This window comes from Argentina silus (genome assembly GCF_951799395.1).
Source record: "Argentina silus genome assembly, chromosome: 2".
NCBI lineage: Eukaryota > Metazoa > Chordata > Actinopteri > Argentiniformes > Argentinidae > Argentina > Argentina silus.
Genome location: NC_139656.1, coordinates 13,785,127 through 13,806,876, shown reverse-complemented (window position 1 = coordinate 13,806,876; position 21,750 = coordinate 13,785,127). Strand labels below are relative to the sequence as shown.

Below are 21,750 nucleotides of genomic sequence, written 5' to 3'. Positions count from 1 at the left end.
TTCCATACCTTACCAAAGTGACACCAACCTAGCAGGTGACAGGGACAGGTCTTTTTCTCACCTTTCAAAGCTGTCAACAAATCCCAATAGGTGGAGACATATCAACACTCAAGTCTTTGATTCTTGTCACCTGGAAGTAGATGAGCTGAAATTGTTGCATTAAAGTCATACAGTAGGTACTTGAAGGGATGGCCATGATGGCAGCAGGAAAGGCCAAGTTGATAGTTTGGCCAGAACACAGGGCTATAAAAATCATGAATGGTAAATGTGTCCAATCACACAGATGTTCAATGATACCACTTGCGCTATTGACTTTGCCTCACCAGATAGAATATGGCTGGTGAGTCAATGTCATCAAAAAAGGATTTATCACACATTTAAAACGGAAAAGAGGATAAAAAGCACCTCATCTCATCGTATGGCCCCTGCAAAAACTCATATATTCTAGGAATTGAATTCCTATGATTCTGTGTTCTGATGGAAGAGATATACAGCCCAATGCATTTGTCATCACCATATACAGTAGCACCGACAGCTGACGCAACCGTTTTCAAGGACACTTGTCAACAATTAATTGGGTTTGCCTCATGTGCAAACAGATATAAGCTTCCACTTGAACTTTGATACCATTTCTCAGATGAGAGATATTCCTCTACAACTGAGAGCAGCAAATCATCTGCCTCCGGAAGTAAGACATGGCACACCTTTTCTATTACCCTTTTAAATTGTTTACTGTATGTGTCCAGAATACTCACATGGCCTGTGCATGTCAGCCATGACACCCAATACCCCTTCAAAAATTGTTGAATAGATTAATGAGGTAATCTCAATTGAAGACCCCTGGGCCAAATTCATTAAGGCCAAGGGTTGTACACTTCAACCCAAGGACTATGGTTTTAACTAATCAGATGAAAAAAGGATGACACATAGAAACAAGTAATATGCTAATGTAAAAAGTAAATAGCCTTCTAATAGGATTTACAATGACCAAGAAGAGCTATATTACTGCTTGATGCTACAGTAATCCCTCTTTCTTCGTAATACTTTGGAGGTTCTGTTCACTGTCATACTGCATAGTTGATAGAGTCTCTGTGTACTGTACAGTGCAAAAAGATCAACTATCAGTGAGTGTGCTAAAAGGAAATGCTCTGCAACTAACTGATATACTGGTTGGTAGATGTGTTCTCATCCAAACCCCATGATATTACTGTGGTTTGTCAGAGGCATGGCATGACCCAATCAAGGCCTCCCATTATAGGGATAACGAGTGTGAGGAATAATTATGACAACAGGGAGTTGTGATGGAGACAGAGACCCAATTTGAGACTGTTTCTTCCCCCTAGGAGAGCAACCCACATGATGGAGCCTGCTCCCACGAATGGACCATTTCCCTGACAAACATCAGTCACCTACTGGGCCTTAGCGTTCATTAAACCAACGCTTATTACTCTCAAAGTTCACAGCGCTTGATTGACGCAGGGGTAATTGCCACTGCAAGATTCATGCATTTTTGCAAGCAGATATTACCACGGAAGCAGACTGTGAATCAATAGCACGGCGGCGTGAATCGATATCATCTTTTCTGAATCAGTCTCTCCCAAACAATTTTGCTTTGAGTGGAGAACACACCACTCACAGCAGAAGAACCCCCAATTCTCCCCCCGCCTGTACAATTACACCCCTGTATTAAAGCTATTTGTCATTGAGAGTCCCAAGGCTAAGAGAAACAAATGGGAGAGCGCAGATTCATCGTCCTTGGCCAGCCCATGACTCATGTATAATAGAAGAGAACTGCTTTTCTCTCTAATTCACTCCTCTCTCTCACTCTCTGCATAAAGGATTGACACCAGGTTTGCTGGGGAGCCATGAGGGAGCCGCCTTGCCTGGAAATTACATCTAGAGAAAGTCGATAGTTATTTAATCAGAGGTGTAGGGCAAGAACGGTGCAGAGGAAATGGCTGCGATTGTGTGAGAGGTAGGAGAGGGTGGGCCGCAGATGGACTGAGAGAGGATTATGGGGTTCAGACACGGACACAAGCCTAACAGTGTCCACTAGTCCCCACCCCTCCTCTTGCACCATGGGGGGTCACCTGTCGAAGGGCGAGGCAATGGTTGAGGCAAAGGTGTGACCACAATACACACACACACACACACACACACACACACGCACACACACACACGGACACGCACACGCACACGCACACGCAAAAGGAGCACTTTCTTAAACAGTACAATAGCTTGAGAGTACTTTGCAATTCAGTAGTTCACTGATGCTGAGATGGCTAATGAGCATCATAACAAATCTATATGATTTAGAATATTTTTCTTTACCCAGTTATACCCTGGAATTATAGAACTGAAAGTGTACTAGTATGTGGGTGTATAACAAACATTGTTGATGACTTATTGAACAGAAACAAAGCGAAAGATGATAGAATTTCATAACATGTCATAATAGCCTTTTTATCATACTCATTAAAAAACAATTCACACACTGCGATGGAAGTGTCAACGTATGATAGTAATAATGGTAAAAACAAAAACAAGCTGGTTATATGCAGGGTCCATATTCATGAACATTTATGAATTACCACAAGTTGCAATGCCTACAATATGTACAACCCAACAGAAGATGATGGTTACTTTGGTGACTGACTCTCCAAACAACATCACAATGATGGATGATGAACACACATGAGTTTATAACCTGAGTTTGCTCAGGTTACGAGGGATGATGAAACATCGCGGAGACGTAAGAAACCACACAAAATGGCTTCATCCGAGTTTGGGATGTTACCGTTCAAGAAATAAACAACACAAAATAAACATTTTAAAAGAGCCAACCATGCATCATGGCTCATCAACATCTGGGCATAGAGACCCCAAAATGCACAGGGGAATAAAAAATAAAGAAATCTCCCAAAGAAAAAATAAAAACTTGCCAGGTAGTTTGCTGCAGTCACACCCGGGTATGTAAGATCAAAACGGGTAACCAGTGCAGGCTGCAAGTAAGAAATGAAAGACAAGATCACTAGCCAGCCTACGTAGTAGGAGAAAGAGAGATGGTTAACACATGAAAGATAGAGAGGTATCTGTGATTGAGGACCCAGTCATACTGCTTGTGCCAAGGTAGCGAGAGAGAGGGAAGGAGAAAAAGGAGGATGCAGAGGGATGAGAATGAGAGGAAGTGAGCGAGTCTGACTTCCTGCATAGTGCAAATGAGGAAGAGCCTCTAAGTGCCTGGTGTGATAAACTCTGCACCTGTTATTTCCATAAGGGGATAAAAGGCCAAAGCAAAGCCAACATATTAAACTGTTGAAATTCCTTTTATTTTTATATTCCTCTTATTCATACTTTCATGCTTTATTCTCTCTTGAAAATAATAGGTGCAAGGTTTGCACTGGTTTAAACGCTTAGTTAATCTGACCCTTTGTGCTAAGTGCTGTAGCATTGTGGTAGTTTATTTTGATTTCCATGTTGCTTTTTCAAACTTACCAACCCCAAAGCAAGCTACATAGGTAAGTGTCATTCACTGTGCAAGGCCAAATGCCAGTTAACCTACTACCCTGCCAAAGCAGGGGAGATACAGTAGAACCAGGTGAGTGAGTTAGTCCTTACTGTATCTGCAACACGATCAAGACAGTTTTGCTGTTTCTCGAATGCGAAACTGTGACACAAGTATGAGGAGAGTACAAGTTATTCCTCATGGCTCAGTCCCTGGCATTTTAAGGGGAGATCAAAATGACAGCTCACCGTCCAATTATCTCCCCCTCATGGATTCAAATGCATTGGATTGGTGCAAAAGGGAGTTCACATTATATTTCTTACACCATTCCAATGGGGGAGTGAATGAGTGCATACTGGGGGGAATCTGACCTCAACCATAGCTTCCAATGAAACTGTCCATGCTAAAAGATTAAAGAGTAAAAGAGTAAAACCAACTTAGGTGGGATGTGGGAGTGTCAATGGGATTTGAATATCAAAAAAATATCTTGGAGAAGCAGCAATTTGGCAGACAGTTTCACACACCACAAAATCCCATTTTAACCCTATGACTATCTCAATGATATGTGCAATGCACGTTCTTATACAGTAGTATTGTGGCTACTCAACTTTCATTGTGTGAACTATAAAGCACAAAACATAGCAATGTAATCTTCTTTACTTTGCATACCTAAAAGACTCAGTATTGTTGGGGTGTTTTTGATTAGTTCACAGCCCGTCAACTTGTTTATGTTTAAACTGTCCAATCAGCTTAATGGACCGCTTGTGTTAAGAGTTGTGCAATGTTGTGTCAAATTACATGCCTACACTCATAATTATGTAATGTCCAGGGACAGCCATGGTTTAAGATGATCTTCTGTCAGCACCTCCATCACTGTGGCAATGGAGATGGGATAGATTTCTCTACCCTCTCTGCAAATATAGCTGTCATCACCTTATTCACATAGGGATACAAAACTGTCACAGCTGTCATTAAAGGCACTCTTTAAAGAGTAAAACACATTTAGCTTTCAGTTTGTGAAAATATTGGCTAAATAATGCAGAAGAAATTGAGGCATCTGAAAAGTTATGAAAGCAAGACGATACTTTAATTAAAACCAAAGCCATAATATTGAGTTTCCTGGTGGCAGTTGATTTAGTGCTATCATTGAGAGCAAAGTTACAGCCTTTTATGCGCACAATGGAAAACGCTGATGTGTGCTTTTCTCTGCCATGTTGCTTTCCTTCTAAAGTTGTGTCACAGAGTTGCCACTTTATCTTCTCACAATCCATCCTCAGGGAGATTTACAAAAAAACATCCACCAGGTGCCGACACCTCATGTCAGATATTTCTTTATCTTATTAAGCAAGATGTGGGAAATGGATGATACAAGGGAATCAGAGGGATTGTCCAGCATGTGGTTGAGACTTTGGCGATGAAAGAATCAGATGTCTGTCAGTAATATTATCATGGGCCAAATCAGCCCACAAAAGATTATATTTGCTGGAATACATAGGCATCAGGACCTGAGGGTATCTGCCTCTTACAGGGAAGTACTGCATAAGTAATGGGACAGTGAAGCATTTTTTCTTCTTTTGGCTCTATACTATAAATATGGATTTGAAATCAAACAATTACTATGAGGTTTAAGTATAATAATACTACTAAAACTACTACCAATAATAATAATGTATTACATGTTTTTTTATTATACAAGAATAATCTCAAAGTGTATATAAAAAAAAGATAAAATAGAAAAACTGTAAAAAAGAAAATTAAAAAAAGTATAATAATTAAGATATATATAAAATAAATCCAGTAGGCTGTGTAGATCAGTGAGAAAAAAAAATCCTAATTTAATATATTTTGATTCCAGGCTCAGGGACAACAAAAGGTGAACATTTTGAAAGGCGGTGTAGACTTTCTATTGGCACTGTACATGTATGTCAAGTTGATGTGTTATTTTGTACATTATTTTTCAAGGTGTTTTATACTATAAAATACTGTTGTAGGAAATTCTGATTCTACATTTTGTGAGAAATAAACCAGGTTTACAGGTTCTGGGGCAACAAAATGGGAACATTTTGAAAAGGGGGTATAGACTTACTATAGGCACTGTATGTAAATTATAAATTCTATACTCAACAATACAAGTAAAACACTAAGTGCATTAGTGTTAGATACACAAGGACCCCAAACACTCCCAAGGTATCCTTCTGTTCCTACATTGCCTCCAGCTGGTCCACAATGTGGTAAACGAATCAATGGCAGTTACATTGATGCTTACTTACAACTTAGCACTCAGCACCACCTACTGCTCATCTTATTTATTACAACAAGAAAACTGATTGAATACTAGAGTACAGAGAAGAAGAGAAGTGAGCTGTGAGGTGTCATCAGGAACACATACCCTTTTTGAATGCTGTCTCTAATGAAAACATAAGTCTATGGTACATTTTTACCTTTATTAGGTTGTTTAATTAAAATGTTGTTCTAGATATGAAGCTGAAATAGGCTTACCGATACATAGCCATTAAAGATAAATATACAAGTTATATGCATCCCATTTAAAGAACAAAGGTGAAATTCCAGCCCTGGCAGATTGTTTGGATCATGGGCATTGGACACATGCTCTTTGACTGTGACGGGGCATTTAGTTATTATGAGAGGCTTACTGGAGACTCAGGGCAGGAAACACAATGGCTTTTTAATGAATCAAGAGAGTGAGAGAAGAAATATGTGAGAGGAATGAGAGAGAGAAAGAGAGAGAGAGAGAGAAGAAGAAAGGGTGAGAGGGAGAAAGAAAGAAATGGTGCAGCTTGGCGGGGTGTCGCCAGGGTCGAGGGGGGTGAGGGGAGGTTCAGCTGACCTTGAGCGGGGAGATGTGGGAGTGGGACACGTAACCGTGTACATTCTCAATCTCCGACAGGTTCTTCTCCGAAACATGCACCAGCTCAGGGGCGCGCACCTCGTTGGTCAGCCGTGGAAAGCCATGTTCCTGGGGCGGTGAGTCTTCATCCTGATAGCGGTACTGCTTTAGAAAGGAGGAGGAAGAGGAGGAGGAGTGCAGTAGGAAAGAGAGAGGAAGGAGAGGAGGAAGAAGAAGAGAGGAGGGGAGGGGAAGAAGAGGAAAAATGGACCATGATAAAAAAAGGGAGAGGAACACATCAAAAAGACAATCAGAATGACTGACAATACTGGATCATGCTATTTGTGAACAAAAAGTCGAATAGCACTCTTCCTTTGAGTAATATGCAGACTACTGTACTTGTACAGTAAAAATAACATACTTTATACTATATACATTGTACATTTTGTCCAATAAGACCATTAATGATAGAAAGGCAAATATATGATTGGTATAGCAATATTTCAAATAGGGTTGCACATGAAAAATGTGGGTAACACTTTATTTCACCTATATGACAAGGATATGTTATAAGCAAGACATAAGATATGTCATTAGGTGTCATGTCTATTCATGACTACTCATGTCAGATGAAATGCTTCTGTTATGACAGAGGAAGCGGCTTGTGTTATGACTGAAGTGACATGACAGCTTGCACAGCAGCCTCTCAATGAGAATAGTGTTATAAAGCTGTCATACCAAATTGACTTTGTGAACCACCTGTTAAAGGGATAGTTCAGGTTTTTGGAAGTTAGACCTCATTTTCCACTTACTTGGAATGTTGTAGACTCATCCAGACACAAATTTCCATTCTTCCTGTTTTGAAACGACTGTACAATGCGGTTGAAGTCCATTGTTTTCAATGGGATGCGGTGCGCATGATTGGACCTCAAACGCATTGTGCAGTCTACAGTATGCGCACACTGCGTTTCAAAACAGGAAGTATTCTCAGTTCGAATAATATACTTTCATGCTTGTAATAGTGGAAATTCGTGTGTTTTCATATTGACATGCGTATATACTGCCCACAAAGGCATAAGATGGCTGTAGAATTTCTTGTGGAGACGTTTTTAAGTAGTCATACTGAGACAGTGGTTGCTGATTGCAATCCACTTAGCGCCTAAGCCAGCCAAAGAATGCTCAAGTCTAACTTCCAGGCATGAGTGCAGTACACAGCATAATAAAGCCATGTCTTCTGTGGTACAGTGAAGTGGATGAGGAAGCATCTTTGGTTCATGTTACAAATGTGGTGACAGTTGGCAGAGAATGATGCATGATGAAATTCACTGTTATTAAAGCCAAGAGAAGATGATGGTGACCCAGCCCCCCCCCCCCGCCCCTTCTCCCTTTCTCCCCCAACAACCATCTCTCAACCCCTCACTCTCACCCTCCATGTCAGAAAGAAAAAATATGGGGTTAGGGTTAGACCAACTATGTTGTAACATTCCACTGATACTTCCATATCCATAGAACTAAACTCTAAAGCTCACAATTTATAACTGTCTTCCTCCATAGAACAGGAAGGACAAAATAGTGGAAGTAACAGTGTATCCATAAAGATAATTAAGTTGATCTGTGTTTATCCATGGAGTTAGCAGAGTCAAAATAACCCATGACAAATATGGTGTTGAATGGTATGAAAAGCAGTGAGCTCCTCTCAGCACAACAGCGGCAAGTGACATGAGAGTAGCATGGATGGGCAGTGCCCTGCCTGAAAGCGTGTGGCAAGGATGGCATATGAGGGTGGGGCCTGGGGGGCAATGTGACGGCCCCTCTCTCACCCAGGGAGCGCTCATCAAGGCAGGGTTCATACATGGCAGGGGCTGGCCGGTGTGTGGGGACCCCTGCACAGCAGCAGGCCTGTTCTGTGGACGAGAGAGAGCAATTCCTGCCATGACCACCAGGGGGAAACTAAGAGCAGAGCACAGAAAAATAAGAAAGAAAAAAGTTCTGGGTGGAAGATGCCCCTAGACACAGATCTAGGGTTAGCTTATCCTCCCAATATCCTTACTGTAACCAGTATGCAAAACTGGCCTCAGATAAGTGAGTAGAGGCAACTTTATCCTATTAACACACCCATCTTTTCCCACAGAAACTATTCACGCAAGAGCTTCAGTGTCGCAAGAGAAAAACATCGTTACACACAACACGTGTGTACCTCACACACACACACACACACACACACACACACACACACACACACACACACACACACACACACACCTCAAAAACCACCACACTCATAAAAGTTCTATAACAGGGCTGCTTTTGCTGAAATGTTCACATAGTTTACACTATTGAGTGCAGTAGCTCCCCTCGATATACAAGAGGTCAACCATATTACCAATAACCATATTACACATACATGATGTATTCTAAAGTATATGGTGTTAACAACAGCATGGTCATATCATGGTTTACAGTAAGCTGCTGTAGTGGAGTGTTCTACACTGGTCCTTTTTCTCCCTCTAGCCCCCCCTCTCTCTGTGTGCTAACTACCAGTCATCCATAAGCAAAAGGCTAATTTCACACATTTCCACTGTAATTCTATTAATGATCTTTAAACTGCAGCAGCTGTATCTTAAAGAGCCTCTCACCACATGTTTCCACGCACAGGACACATTTGATTCAACTGCCCGTTTACTCCGCATACTGCACTAAAAATGACGTCTTATGATAAGACAGTAAGCACTGTGCCATACTGCCTATCTAAATCCATTCACTCTCAAACTTATTTTTGCACTTTCTCCCACTCTCTCTTCCATTCCCACTTGCTGTTGCACTCTCTCTCTCTCACTGTTTTACATTTTTTACACTCTCTTTCACTCTAATAATACTGTGAGTGACAACACACACACACACACACACACACACACACACACACACACACACACACACACACACACACACACCTTGATCACCTTGATAGTCACCTTGATAGTCACCTTGATTACCTTATTATCAACAACCAACAATGTGTGTGTATGCACATTGTTGGCACAGTTTCATTGAACAGTCAACATTTTCTAATTTCACCATATCATTGAATATAACTTTCCAGGCAGGGTAATCAGCACATTTCACCCAACAGTGCTATCATATGACATCACACAGGAAACAATCATCTCATCGATTGGTTGGTTTGAGGAAGGGGACACAACTAGGGGCAGTGGTCCAAAAGCATACGTTCAGCTGTCACTCAGTCCCACATGAGTCCCACATCACTACTGAGTCACTGCTGTGCTGTTAATTTAAGTAGTGTGGACCTGTATGCTCTGACTATAGCATTAGAGAGCAGGGACGGCAGAGCGAGCCATCCTTTTGACAGCATCTCCGATGTGACACGGCTACTCTGTTTCACAAATGTCACATCACAGGCGAGGCTACATGGAATTTATGGGGGAGGGCAAGTTTTCATGTTTTTTTTCGAACACATGCACACGCATGCACACATGCACGCACGCACGCACGCACGCACGCACGCACACACGCACACACGCACACACACACACACACACACACACGCACGCACGAACACACGCGGTTTTCAGGGAAAGGCACATGTGTGAGGCCAGGGGCAGTGCCCAATTGCTCTGTGCCAAAATGGATGAACGAGGCTACAACAGGCGGCAGGTGTATATGTCACTATTGCTCCTGTCTGTGACACAGTGGGGAATGGAGGGGATAGCACAGATAACAATGCTGAGAAGGTTTCTTAAATTATTCTTTTGTTAAATGGTGTTGTATAGCAAAACAGTCCTAACTGACATACTGGAATACAATGATTTGATTCACGCTGACCCTCATGGAAAGGAATGAAGTATAGATCTAACCTATATTTAGTGATATGCTGGTATATACATGTAGCTAGCTTGGTTGTAGTGACAGGTGACAGGACTGGCGTAAGCTGTATGTTCAGCAATATCTACTGTACATGGCATATGGCACTATCTAGCGTTTGGTAGGATCAGTATATGAATAGGTCGTAGTGCAAAGTAAGGCAAAGCACTTATCATTGTAAGATCAAAGATCAAGGCTATATTTGCAAGGGGCCAACCAGCATTTAAATGGACTAAGAGAAGCCCATTGACCTATAATACAAGAGAGTACTTCCACATAGCCTAAGGGCATTTTCAGTTGTACTATGGTTGCACTGATGTAACATATTATGCTATTTGAAAGACATCAGTATTAGACTAACACTGTTGTTGTACCATCAAAAATAATAACTCCTGCATGGAAAATCAAAGAGAGATAGGGTGGGGGGGGGGGGGTAATTGTCCTTCACGATTATCAGGATGATGATGTCAAGGGACTAGTGTACAGTACTTTATGTCAATCTAGGAGGGAATTCAATAGGTCCCCTTTCAGACAGGACCACAGCCATTCAGAAGCCCCAGCAAAGTTCTGGGGAGCAGGATAGTCGTAGAACAATTGCCCACAAAGGAGCAGTGAGTCACCTTGATGGCCATTGTATTCAGGAGCTCATACTGTTTAAGTGCAAAACCACCCCCGGGCCAAGAGGGCTCGGTGTGAATGTATGTGTGTGTGTGTGTGTGTGTGTGTGTGTGTGTGTGTGTGTGTGTGTGTGTGTGTGTGTGTGTGTGTGTGTGTGTGTGTGTGTGTGTGTGTGTGTGTGTGTGTGCGTGTGCGTGTGCGTGTGTGTTTGTGTGTGTGATTATGTCACACATCTGCCAACTGGTGTTTTTGAACACCCCACCCAAACACTAGGTCTCATCTCAAGAGGTTTATTCTTAGTTAGCAGTCTTAGAGTTAGCAGTCTTTCCTTTACTCAAATGCCATGCCTAGGTTTTTGGATGTGCCATGAGTAGTTGTAGGGGTTGCCTAATGAGCTGTGCCACTGCTCACGTGTGGTTTGAGAGGGTCCTTCCTCAACACACACTGCACTCACTACGGCTCGGCTAACAGAGACGAAATGAGACGAGAATGTGAGGTGGCATGGCCGAGGGCAAGTTCTGAGCTCTGTGCGGAATTGTGTGGAATCTCCTAGCGGTTGTGTGCACTGACCCCTTTTCCGTGGCTTTATATACCCACTACTCATCGCTCCACTGGCCCTAATTCCCGTTCTTCAAGATGGAGGGAGGGAGCGCTGAGCTAGCGGGAAGGCACCTGCATGACTTTTATATCCCTACTGTCGTCGACTTATGTACAGCATTATATTCTTTTGGGTGATAAATGTTCAGTAATGTGCACCTGATACCTGATAAAGTCTGGTTTCCATCGCAAGGCTGATGCTTCTGATGTCTCAGCTAGTTGAAGTAGTTGTAGGTTTACCTCCCTCATGGGCTATACAGTACTGACTAGGTTATATCTGGATGAATGAATGTTTGATCTTGGGTTAACATGCTAATGTCATCTCCCAAGCAAAAACCAGTTGACTTGCCAAAGAACTGGCCTCATCATCTGTCTATTACTTAATAATTGATAAAAAAAAATGGTTGTTGGGTTAGAGTTAGGGTTAGGGTTTAGGGTTTGATGAAAATAAGACCCGAGACAGTAGGCCAGGGTTACTGCTTTAGAGGGAAGAGATAATTGCATACACAGTATTATAAAAATGAAATATTTCAATTATATCAATGGACCAGTGGACCACAACAATACAGCCCGCAAAAAGAGGCCACTCTGTTTTACGGTAAGAGGACAAACTACTTTCCATAATCATTTCAAAATCCCCTTGTGGGATTTTGACACTACAAATACATTTGACACTACAAAATAATACCCTGGTGACAGGAGAGTTCAAATGAGTTGAGCGATTGGAATACTCTCAGTCCTCTCAGTCCTCAATCTCTCCAAGAATAGTAACATTGCTTCATTATAAGTACCACATACTGTACCAGGCTTGGGGTCAATTCAGTTTCAATACTGGGAATACTTTGAAAGATCCCTATAGAAAAATAAATTTTCTCTCCATGAGTTTCTCCTGAATTGGCCAAAATCTAAACAGATGTAATCCCTAATCTGTCATAAAATATCATAATTCATACACATAATCATCTCTTACTCCTCCACACTTTGCACAGTGGGAACATGGATCACTAACGCCTGGATACGCTGTACCTTGTTATGAACAAATCTCTCAAAACTCCAAATTAGCTACAATGTGATTCCAGACCCATGCCTCCATGACAGGGAGGCAGAAATAACTATACAGTGACTGCTACAGCAGGCCGTCTCAGTCTGCTATCTCCTGATACCTCCTCCGCACCACTTCAGCATATCAAATTAGACCGCTTCAATGTGGTCTGTATTTTTTCCTAAATAATAGGAAGATGTATGTGAAGTGGAGAAAATATATTGTAAAACCAGCTTGAAAACATTCTGCAGACAGAGCATGCTATAATTACACTGTATCTACACTGACTCCCTAAACATGTTCAAGAGATCCCTGTTCATCCTTTGCAAATCAATATATCCTTAATTGCAACCATCTAGTCACAAACCTAGCTAGTTTCCCCTTTACATGGCATAGGCAGCAAACGATAAATGAGTGGAGAAAAACAGTCGTGCTTTTTTAACTGCAGGTGTGCTGCACAATCTATAGAATCTGAATCACCTTGTTAACGTGAGCCACACTGGTGCTGACAGAGACGACACAGAGCTGGGTGGAACAGAGGGGCACAAGCCAGAGCAGAGCAACACATCATGAAAGAAGAGATTTACTAAAGGAGTAGCTCTGACCTTTCCACTAAGATTAATGAGAGGCGACAGTAAAAGGATGGGGAAATGCTACACTAGTCCTGCATATGCCTGGGATCCAGCTTTATTAAAACCCTGGGAAACTTTAATATGGCTTTATGTATCTGACACAACGCAAATCTGCAATCAGCACATCTCTAATGCTAAACAGTTATTTCACATAAGAAAAAATTCTAATAGTCCTTCAAACTGCCGGGAATTCAAAATAAGTTACACAAAGAGCAATATACAAAACAACACTCCTGTCTGTACAATTCAATTTGGTTATTCTACACAAAAAAAGCCCACATTATAGTAGGCTACAGTAGCACCAGAGCCCTCAAAATCAATATCAACTGTACTGAAAAACAAAGTGCTCAACAGTCAATAGTGGTCAGGCACCTACCTTGCATCCAAACATCAACGACAAGGTGTTGTTGGAGCATGCAACTTTGCAGTGGCACAGCATAGGGGTGCAGTCAGGGTTTTTAACAATGGGAGACATTCCTAGAGGTGACACAGTTGTACAGTAGCTCCAGCTCCGAGACCGAGGGGATGAGGGAGAAGATGAGAAGAGGAGAGTGGGCACACGCAGCCCCAAAGAGAGAGAGAGAGAGAGAGGCTTTTCACTCCTGGTTGTGAGGAAGTCTACCCTGCACACACACATTCGCTCTCTCACTCTCTCTCTCTCTATCTCTCTCTCACACTCTCCGCTCTCACAGAGCCATGACGTGCCCATCGCTTCTCTCTCCTTCTCTCTGTTACACTTCCCTCTCTCTTCCCCCTCCCATGCACTCTGTCTCTCTCTAAAGCGGTTCCATAGCTCTACTGCAGTAGTGTCCTACTCTGGGGCATCCCTCTCTCGCCTGCTGTCTTTTGGAATCAGGGTGATTGCCTGTCAGTCTCTGAAAGTCTGAAATTCAATACCACCTCTATCAACAACAGTGAAACTATAGTTGAGCAGTCAGACATACTATTATTGCTTATCAATATGTAATACAAAATGTACAAATAAAAACCTTATGAGTAGCATCATAAATGCATATGCCTGTTGTGACAGTTTATGACAAACAATGTAATTGAGCATGTGGTATATTTGGGGTGTACAGATTCACAAAGTGTTATGACTGTTGTCATAATGTGTAATAGCATGTTATGACGTAAATGTCATTCTGCTGACAGTAGTGTAAAGGTAATGTTTCAGGCTTGAGAAAAAAAAGATGCTGAAATACAAGAGATAAGAGTTTTTGAAAGTAGTCTGAAATTGAGGAATTTGTGCATTGATGGGGGGTGCTTATTGAGTGGACTTTAATGCCATTCTAAAAAAAACTACATATTTCTGTCCAACCCAATCTCCTGAAATACTTGGGGCAATTTCAAACACACCCTTAAAAGCCACATCGATTTAAATCACAATCATGAAAATGGTTTGAGTCACAGTCGTGAAAATGGTTTCCTCAGGAGATGTCAGAGCCATGATTCATTCATCTCCCGTAAACTAGTGACAGTGCAGGATGCCCAGGTGAGAGTAGAGGGCTGATATAGCTCAAAGGTACAACACTGCTGGATCTTCAGAGGTGGTAGTGTCAAGGTGAAAATTGCAGTTAAAATTAGAGTAAGTTAATTTTGGCCTTGACAAGTGAGCCTCCTGTGTTGACCCCAGATCCCATCCAGAGAGCTATAAGTCTCAGTGCCAGAGATCTTGGGCTGTCTAAACCGCCCACTTGCACCGCAGAGACGAGACCCCAGTAAATAGCTCTGCACAGCAAGGCAAGGCATAGTGGAATAGCAGCCTTGAACATTATGGGGCTTCAACAGTAAATCAGAAATAGCTCTCTGTGGCCCGTGAAATACACATGATCCATCCTGAATGCCAAATCCACCCTCAGGCAGGCGTTATAGGCACACTGTGTGTGTGTGTGTGTGTGTGTGTGTGTGTGTGTGTGTGTGTGTGTGTGTGTGTGTGCGTGCGTGCGTGCGTGCGTGTGTGTGTCAGATTAAAGAAGGTGTTTAAAGAAGTGTTTTTTTTCTTTCAGGTGTGCTGATACTTCCAGTATTAAAAATATTCAGTACCACTAACAACCTCCAAATGACATTGTTACAAAACAAACAATAAACACATTTTTATTTATAGTTTTATATATAGTTTCATTTGCCAATCAATCGTCAATCAACTGTTTGGAATGTGGTATTCTCCCCCCAATGCTAAACTCTACGCACGTGCGTGTGTGTATGCAGACTCAACTCTGTAGAAAAGAACTGCAACAAAGTGTCTCTCTCTCTCGCCCTGTCCCTCTCTCTCCATCTCCCCCTTTCCCGACTACACTCTCCCTCGGTCTCTCCTGCAAACATGCCCCCATCTCTCTCTCTTTCTCTCTCTCTCTCAATCCCTAGCCTGCAGTAGAGCTTTTAAAGTTTAATGTTAATGAGATAATTAAAAGACTAAGATACAATCATTTCAAATCACACTTTTTCATCCCTGAGATTTACTTGACTGGGATGAAATTATTTTGTTCTATGAAACAGAATGCTACTGTAGATCTGCTGTGCCCCACCTGCATCTATCTTGTGTGGTTTTAACATATATTTATCATTTTCAATGGATCTCTTTGATTAAAAGCACATACTCACACACACTCACTCATGCACGCACGCACGCTCGCTCACACACACACACACACAAAGCCAGAGGCAAAATGTATGACTGAAAAGGTTAACGGATCAACCAAAAATAGAATCCTAGGTTTAGCCTCTAAAAACAGCATAATCATGAAGGTTCAGTCATCTGGATTTTGATTAAGTTGCACACTCATTTAATGCACATTATTGATACTAAAATAACATTTCATTATGAGAGAGGGAGACATAACAAATGTACTACAACATCTAAATAAATAAAAGTACATACTTTTACTTTCTGAACATTTCCCAAAATTCTCGAATGAGCTGACCTATTTTTGAATCTCTCTTGCTCTCTCTATTATTATCAGTAAATACTGTACACCGGCCTTTGCTGGAACACACACAAGCGACACCAACAATGACCATTAGGTGGCGCAATGAGACTGAGTTTTTGTTTGTAGTGGAGGTTGAATACAGAGTTTGGGCGAAAACTACAGCAACTAAAATCTCAATTACAGCCCACTTGATTAACCACTGACTAATGTACAATATACCCCAAACTCACAATTAGACACAGTGATTAAAATGGCTGAGGGAGAGTAAAATGTATCTATTCCAGCAGTTGATTTTCCTTGTGCTGTGTTTTCTTTCATTCCTTTTTATTTCATCGCCAACTTCTTTTTGTTGGGACTTTATTGGGACTTCATCAGCAAAATATAAATTAGATGTATTATTATTATAATCATCAAATGTGGTACTAATAATTCATGAGACTATGAACTAAACAATGATATTGATAATGAATGTGTGCCTTACAGCCGATATGAACATCTAAAATGAAGTGTTATATAATAACTAAAGCCAGAAGCATCCGTGACCCCTGGGACTGAGCCAAGATGAAATGAGCAGCACAGTGAAATTTGTCAGCTTGTCTCTGATTCATTGTGTACACAGTAGAGTTAGTAAATAGAACACCACACACACACACACACACACACACACACACACACACACACACACACACACACACACACACACACACACACACACACACACACACACACACACACACACACACACACACACACACACCTGTCTGTACTATGAGGTTGGCAAAGTCTCAGAGTAAACCGGCATTATGTATTGCCTTGACAAAATATGGGAAGTCTCTTCCTGCCTGTTGAGCAGCCTTGACAGCATTGCAGCTGAATCAGCTGTGACAGAGAAGAGGGCCTTGAAATTAAAACAAAGAGGCACAATGCAAGAAACAATAAGGCAGTTAATGGACGACAAGTGCAACCCAAGAAACAGACAGGAGAAGGAAAGCCTCCACCAGTTACAGTACCCTGTGTGCCACTAAGACATGTACCAGCCAAACATTTTGGACTCAAAAGACTTGGCCCCACTGCCAAAAAGACTCAAAGTGATGTTTCTCTTTTTAATGAACAAACAGGTTAATACATGAAGTGCGGAGCTGCATGGTTTGAGTCTGTCCATCTGTTCAATCCCAGTCTCTTGTTCTCCAAATGTATAAGATAAGCAAATCCAGGAAATTCAAGTCAAAATTAGCGGTAAGTGGTGGTATGAAGCTTATCGCCATCTGGTAATAAGGTGTTATCTCTCCATGACAATATCAGCAGATCACTTTTGATAGCTCCTACCAATAAACCACCTCACCATCAGTCAAGTCCAGGAAAAGTTGTGCACATTAAGATGCTTATAGCTATCTGCAGCAGAAAGCCCTTGAGCCATCATTCATTATTTAGCATCCCTTTCAGAAGAGCATTGCAGAAGAGTACTTCTTGGTAGCTTGTCTCTGAGCAGGTAAAGTACAGATACAGTACAGTATAACATGAAGAGGCAGAGCTTCATTACTACTAGGAGCAAAGCTCTTTGAGCTACTGTAAAATATTATTTGTTTTTCTTTCCATCTCTCTACACTAGAGTACCCAGTGTCCAACACGGCACATGATTGTGGTTGATTATTTCTTACTGTGAGGGTAAGAAGCATCTTTGTAACACACTTGGTGGACAATTCATTCTTAGTGTACCCATGTAGGCTGCAGTCTCTAGATAGGCTAAGTATACCTACTAAAAGGTGTTTGAAGCTAAAATGCTTTCCTAAGGCACCATTTAATTTCACAATAGTCGACAGCTAAATCAATGATGGCAAAATAGACCTGCAATGATCATAACAATAGGGACTTGCACTTGTATAATGATTTGTTAAAACACTTTACATGGTAAGGGGTAATCCCTTCTACCATTAATGTGTGGCACTCAACTGGGTAATGCCAAAACATCCATATTGTGCCAGAATGCTCACTTCACATTGGCTATGGCAAAAAAAGTAGAGGGGATATATACAAACTTCAAAATCCTGAAAAAATTTCCCATAACAATCCATGTCCCCAGCAAAGGCAACAGACAGCCAGACTGAATTCCAAACAGAACGGGTGAGCTGGCCCCAAAGGAGCCATCGGCTCTCAGCCGCCGGACATAAGCAAGATGGCAAAATGGAAATTAATTTAGAGTTTGATTGCTTTTATGGTGGAATTAATTACAGCAGACGAGAAGCAATTAAGCTTGTAGCTGTGTGGTGTTGGAGCTGCATGTGTTACAAGGAGTGTGTGACCTAGAGAGATATCAGACACAGCTTATCTTTTATCTTGTGTCACATACCTGTATGTCACATTGCCGGACTATTGACATTGTCATACATCTTTTACGAAGTGTGATGAAAGCTAAAATACAGTAGCATTGTAGTTTTGGTGGATCATGCTTCATAACAGATTTATGGCAGGAACAAGCTATACAACATTGTTTTCATATACTGTCATTAAATGTAGTGTAAAGCTTTAAGTAATTTCAATGACAGCTGTGTATAGGCACTGACCATTTCAGCTTAATTTTATTTTTTTCTGATACATCTATACATCACATCTATACATCACATTCTGAAAAATTTAATGAATAGACAGCATCTACAACTGTAACTGGATTCAAACCCACGCTCTAGCTGACTGAAGCTGTTTATCCACAGTGCACCCCCACACTCTGTTAATGATCCAATTAAAAAATATGACCAGGCAAAATAAACATAAACATTGTCAAAGCAGAGACACAAACAAAACAAACCAGTAGACTCTGATAGGTGGAATGAGGTCTCCATGCAGCAATTATACTAGACTAAAGGCAGACTCTGGGATATGAAGTCACACCCGAGAAAACAGAGCAAGTTTCATAAAATATATTGTTGTGAACAAGAGTGGATGAGAGTGTCCACTCCTTTCACTGCCCTTTACTTTCACTTTCTTTCTTTCCATGTCCCTCGGTTTATTCTTTTTTGCTTCCATTTCTCTGAAAACTATCAAAAAAAAGTAAACAGCTGCCTGGATGAGAACCAAAGATATTTGAATTCTACTGGAGATAAACAACAAAACTTTTGATGCATGAGCTCTGTCGCAACACGCTCTATTCTCTTGTTGCATCTCCGTTTTTGAAAGTCTCTGGCAGCGTCGCCCCACTTGTTTTTGCTACAGTATGTCGTATCCCAGACTCCTTTAAGTCCATGTTAAGTCCATTGAAATGATACACAAGCGACACAAATCTGAGAAACTATGGCCTACTATTTTACAAGGATAAACTGATTAGTGTCTTTACAAAGATATTTTATAAAACAGCCCTCATGCTAGAAATAACTGCCAATCAAATTTCTCATGGAATAGTTTTCTAAAGTGTATATATCAAACTGCAGGACTAAAACTTTATTTCACCATAACTCAAGAGGAATCAACCTCACCACATTATTTGGCACTATATACTACAGTAGTTGCATGTTTTAAATGTAACTGCTACTCGAATGTAAGTGTGATGTTTGGGGTCCACAGCAATGCATCACAATTCTAACATACTATCTTCCCTGAAGCAGTCACAGTGTATTCTGGGTAGATCAAGCCAGGCCCCCTGGGTAACCAGGACAACCTGATTCTAAGTCAGTGAGCCATGGGCTGGGGGGGAGCAAACATTGCGTGGGGTCCAATAAGGTTCACCATCATTATTCCTCCCACTTATATCAGCTGTTTCTACTCAAAATATAGTCAAGCTTTTCACCTAAATGTAATATACAACAGTGAATAGTACCCAGACAGCACACATTAATCGGTTTACGTTGTCACTACTACAACTCAATGAGAAATTCCTAATGCACTTACGTTGCTAAGATGTGGCATGGGGATCTTTATCTCAGAAACTATCTCCAGCCGTTCCTTTGCCGATTGGTTGGTTATTTGTTGGCACTACGTACAGTGCATTTGGAAAGTATTCAGATCCCTTCACTTTTTCCACATTTTGTTATGTTGCAGCCTTATTCTGAAATGGATTAAATTATTTTTTTTCCCTCTTCAATCTACACACAATACCCCATAAAGACAAAGCCAAAACAGGTTTTTAGAAATGTTTTCTAATTTATTAAAAATAAAAAACGGAAATATAACATTTATATAAGTATTCAGACCCTTTGCTTAGTACTTTGTTTACAGCCTCAAGTCTTCTTGGGTATGGCACTACAAGCTTGGCACACCTGTATTTCGGGAGTTTCTCCCATTCTTCTCTGCAGATCCTCTCAAGCTCTGTCAGGTTGGATGGGGAGCGTCGGTGCACAGCTATTTTCAGGTCTCTCCAGAGATGTTTGGTTGGGTTCAAGTCTGGGCTCTGACTGGGCCACTCAAGGACATTCAGAGACTTGTCCCGAAGCCACTCCTGCATTGTCTTGGCTGTGTACTTAGGGTCATTGTCCTCTTTGCCCCAGTCTGAGGTCCTGGGTGCTCTGGTGCAGGTTTTCATCAAGGATCTCTCTTTACTTTGCTCCGTTCATCTTTCCCTCGATCCTGACTAGTCTCCCAGTCCCTGCCACTGAAAAACATCCCCACAGCATGATGCTGCCACCACCATGCTTCATCAGAGGGATGATTTTGGCCAGGTGATGAGCGATGCCTGGTTTCCTCCAGACATGACACTTGGGATTCAGGCCAAAGAGTTCAATCCTGGTTTCATCAGACCAGAGAATCTTGTTTCTCATGGTTCGAGAGTCCTTTAGGTGCCTTTTGGCAAACTCCAAGCGGTCTGTCATGTGCTTTTTACTGAGGAGTGGCTTCCGTCTGGCCACTCTACCATAAAGGCCTGATTGGTGGAGTGCTGCAGAGATGGTTGTCCTTCTGGAAGGTTCTCCCATCTCCACAGAGGAACTCTGGAGCTCTGTCAGAGTGACCATTGGGTTCTTGGTCACCTCCCTGACAATGGCCCTTCTCCCCCTGCTGCTCAGTTTGGCCGAGTGGCCAGCTCTAGGAAGAGTCTTGGTGGTTTCAACTTCTTCCATTTAAGAATGATGGAGGCTACTGTGTTCTTGGGGACCTTCAATACTGCAGAAATGTTTTTGTATCCTTCCCCAGATCTGTGCCTCGACACAATCCTGTCTCGGAGGTCTACGGACAATTCCTTCGACCTCATGGCCTGGTTTTTGCTCTGACATGCACTGTCAACTGTGGGACCTTATATAGACAGGTGTGTGCCATTCCAAATCATGTCCAATCAGCTGAATTTACCACAGATGGACTCCAATCAAGTCATAGATCAATGGAAACAGGATGCACCTGAGCTCAATTTCGAGTGTCATAGCAAAGGGTCTGAATACTTATGTAAATGTCATATTTCAGTTTTTTATTTTAAATTAATTTTAAATTTCTAAAAACCTATTTTCGCTTTGTCATTATGGGGTATTGTAGATTGATGAGGAAAAAAATGAATTGAATCCATTTGAGAATAAGGCTGTAACATAACAAAATGTGGAAAAAGTTAAGGGGTCTGATGTCAACTACTTACTTATTCTCTGATTGTTTTTGTTGTTTTATTGTCCCTGATACATTACCAGTGCTCACTTGTGCTAACATATGTGTGCTGTCTGGATAGTATCTTAAGCCAACGAGAGAAGGTTTGTGAAGAAAAAGTCAACAGCTTATTATGAATTTGATTTATGTGG

General features: G+C 41.5%; 1 protein-coding gene across 3 annotated transcripts in view; it reads right to left on the bottom strand.

Annotated features, from left to right (window-relative positions):
* Positions 1-21,750, bottom strand: part of dlg2 (discs, large homolog 2) — a 177,261-nt gene that overhangs the window by 80,004 nt on the left and 75,507 nt on the right. For 2 of the 3 annotated variants that reach the window (XM_083665055.1, XM_083665051.1), the window contains exon 5: positions 6,354-6,515. In XM_083665055.1, the coding sequence (XP_083521181.1) occupies positions 6,354-6,515 (162 nt within the window). Of the gene's footprint in view, positions 1-6,353; positions 6,516-8,173; positions 8,254-21,750 lie in introns of those variants that run through there. The other variant, XM_083665052.1, reaches the window with a different exon arrangement.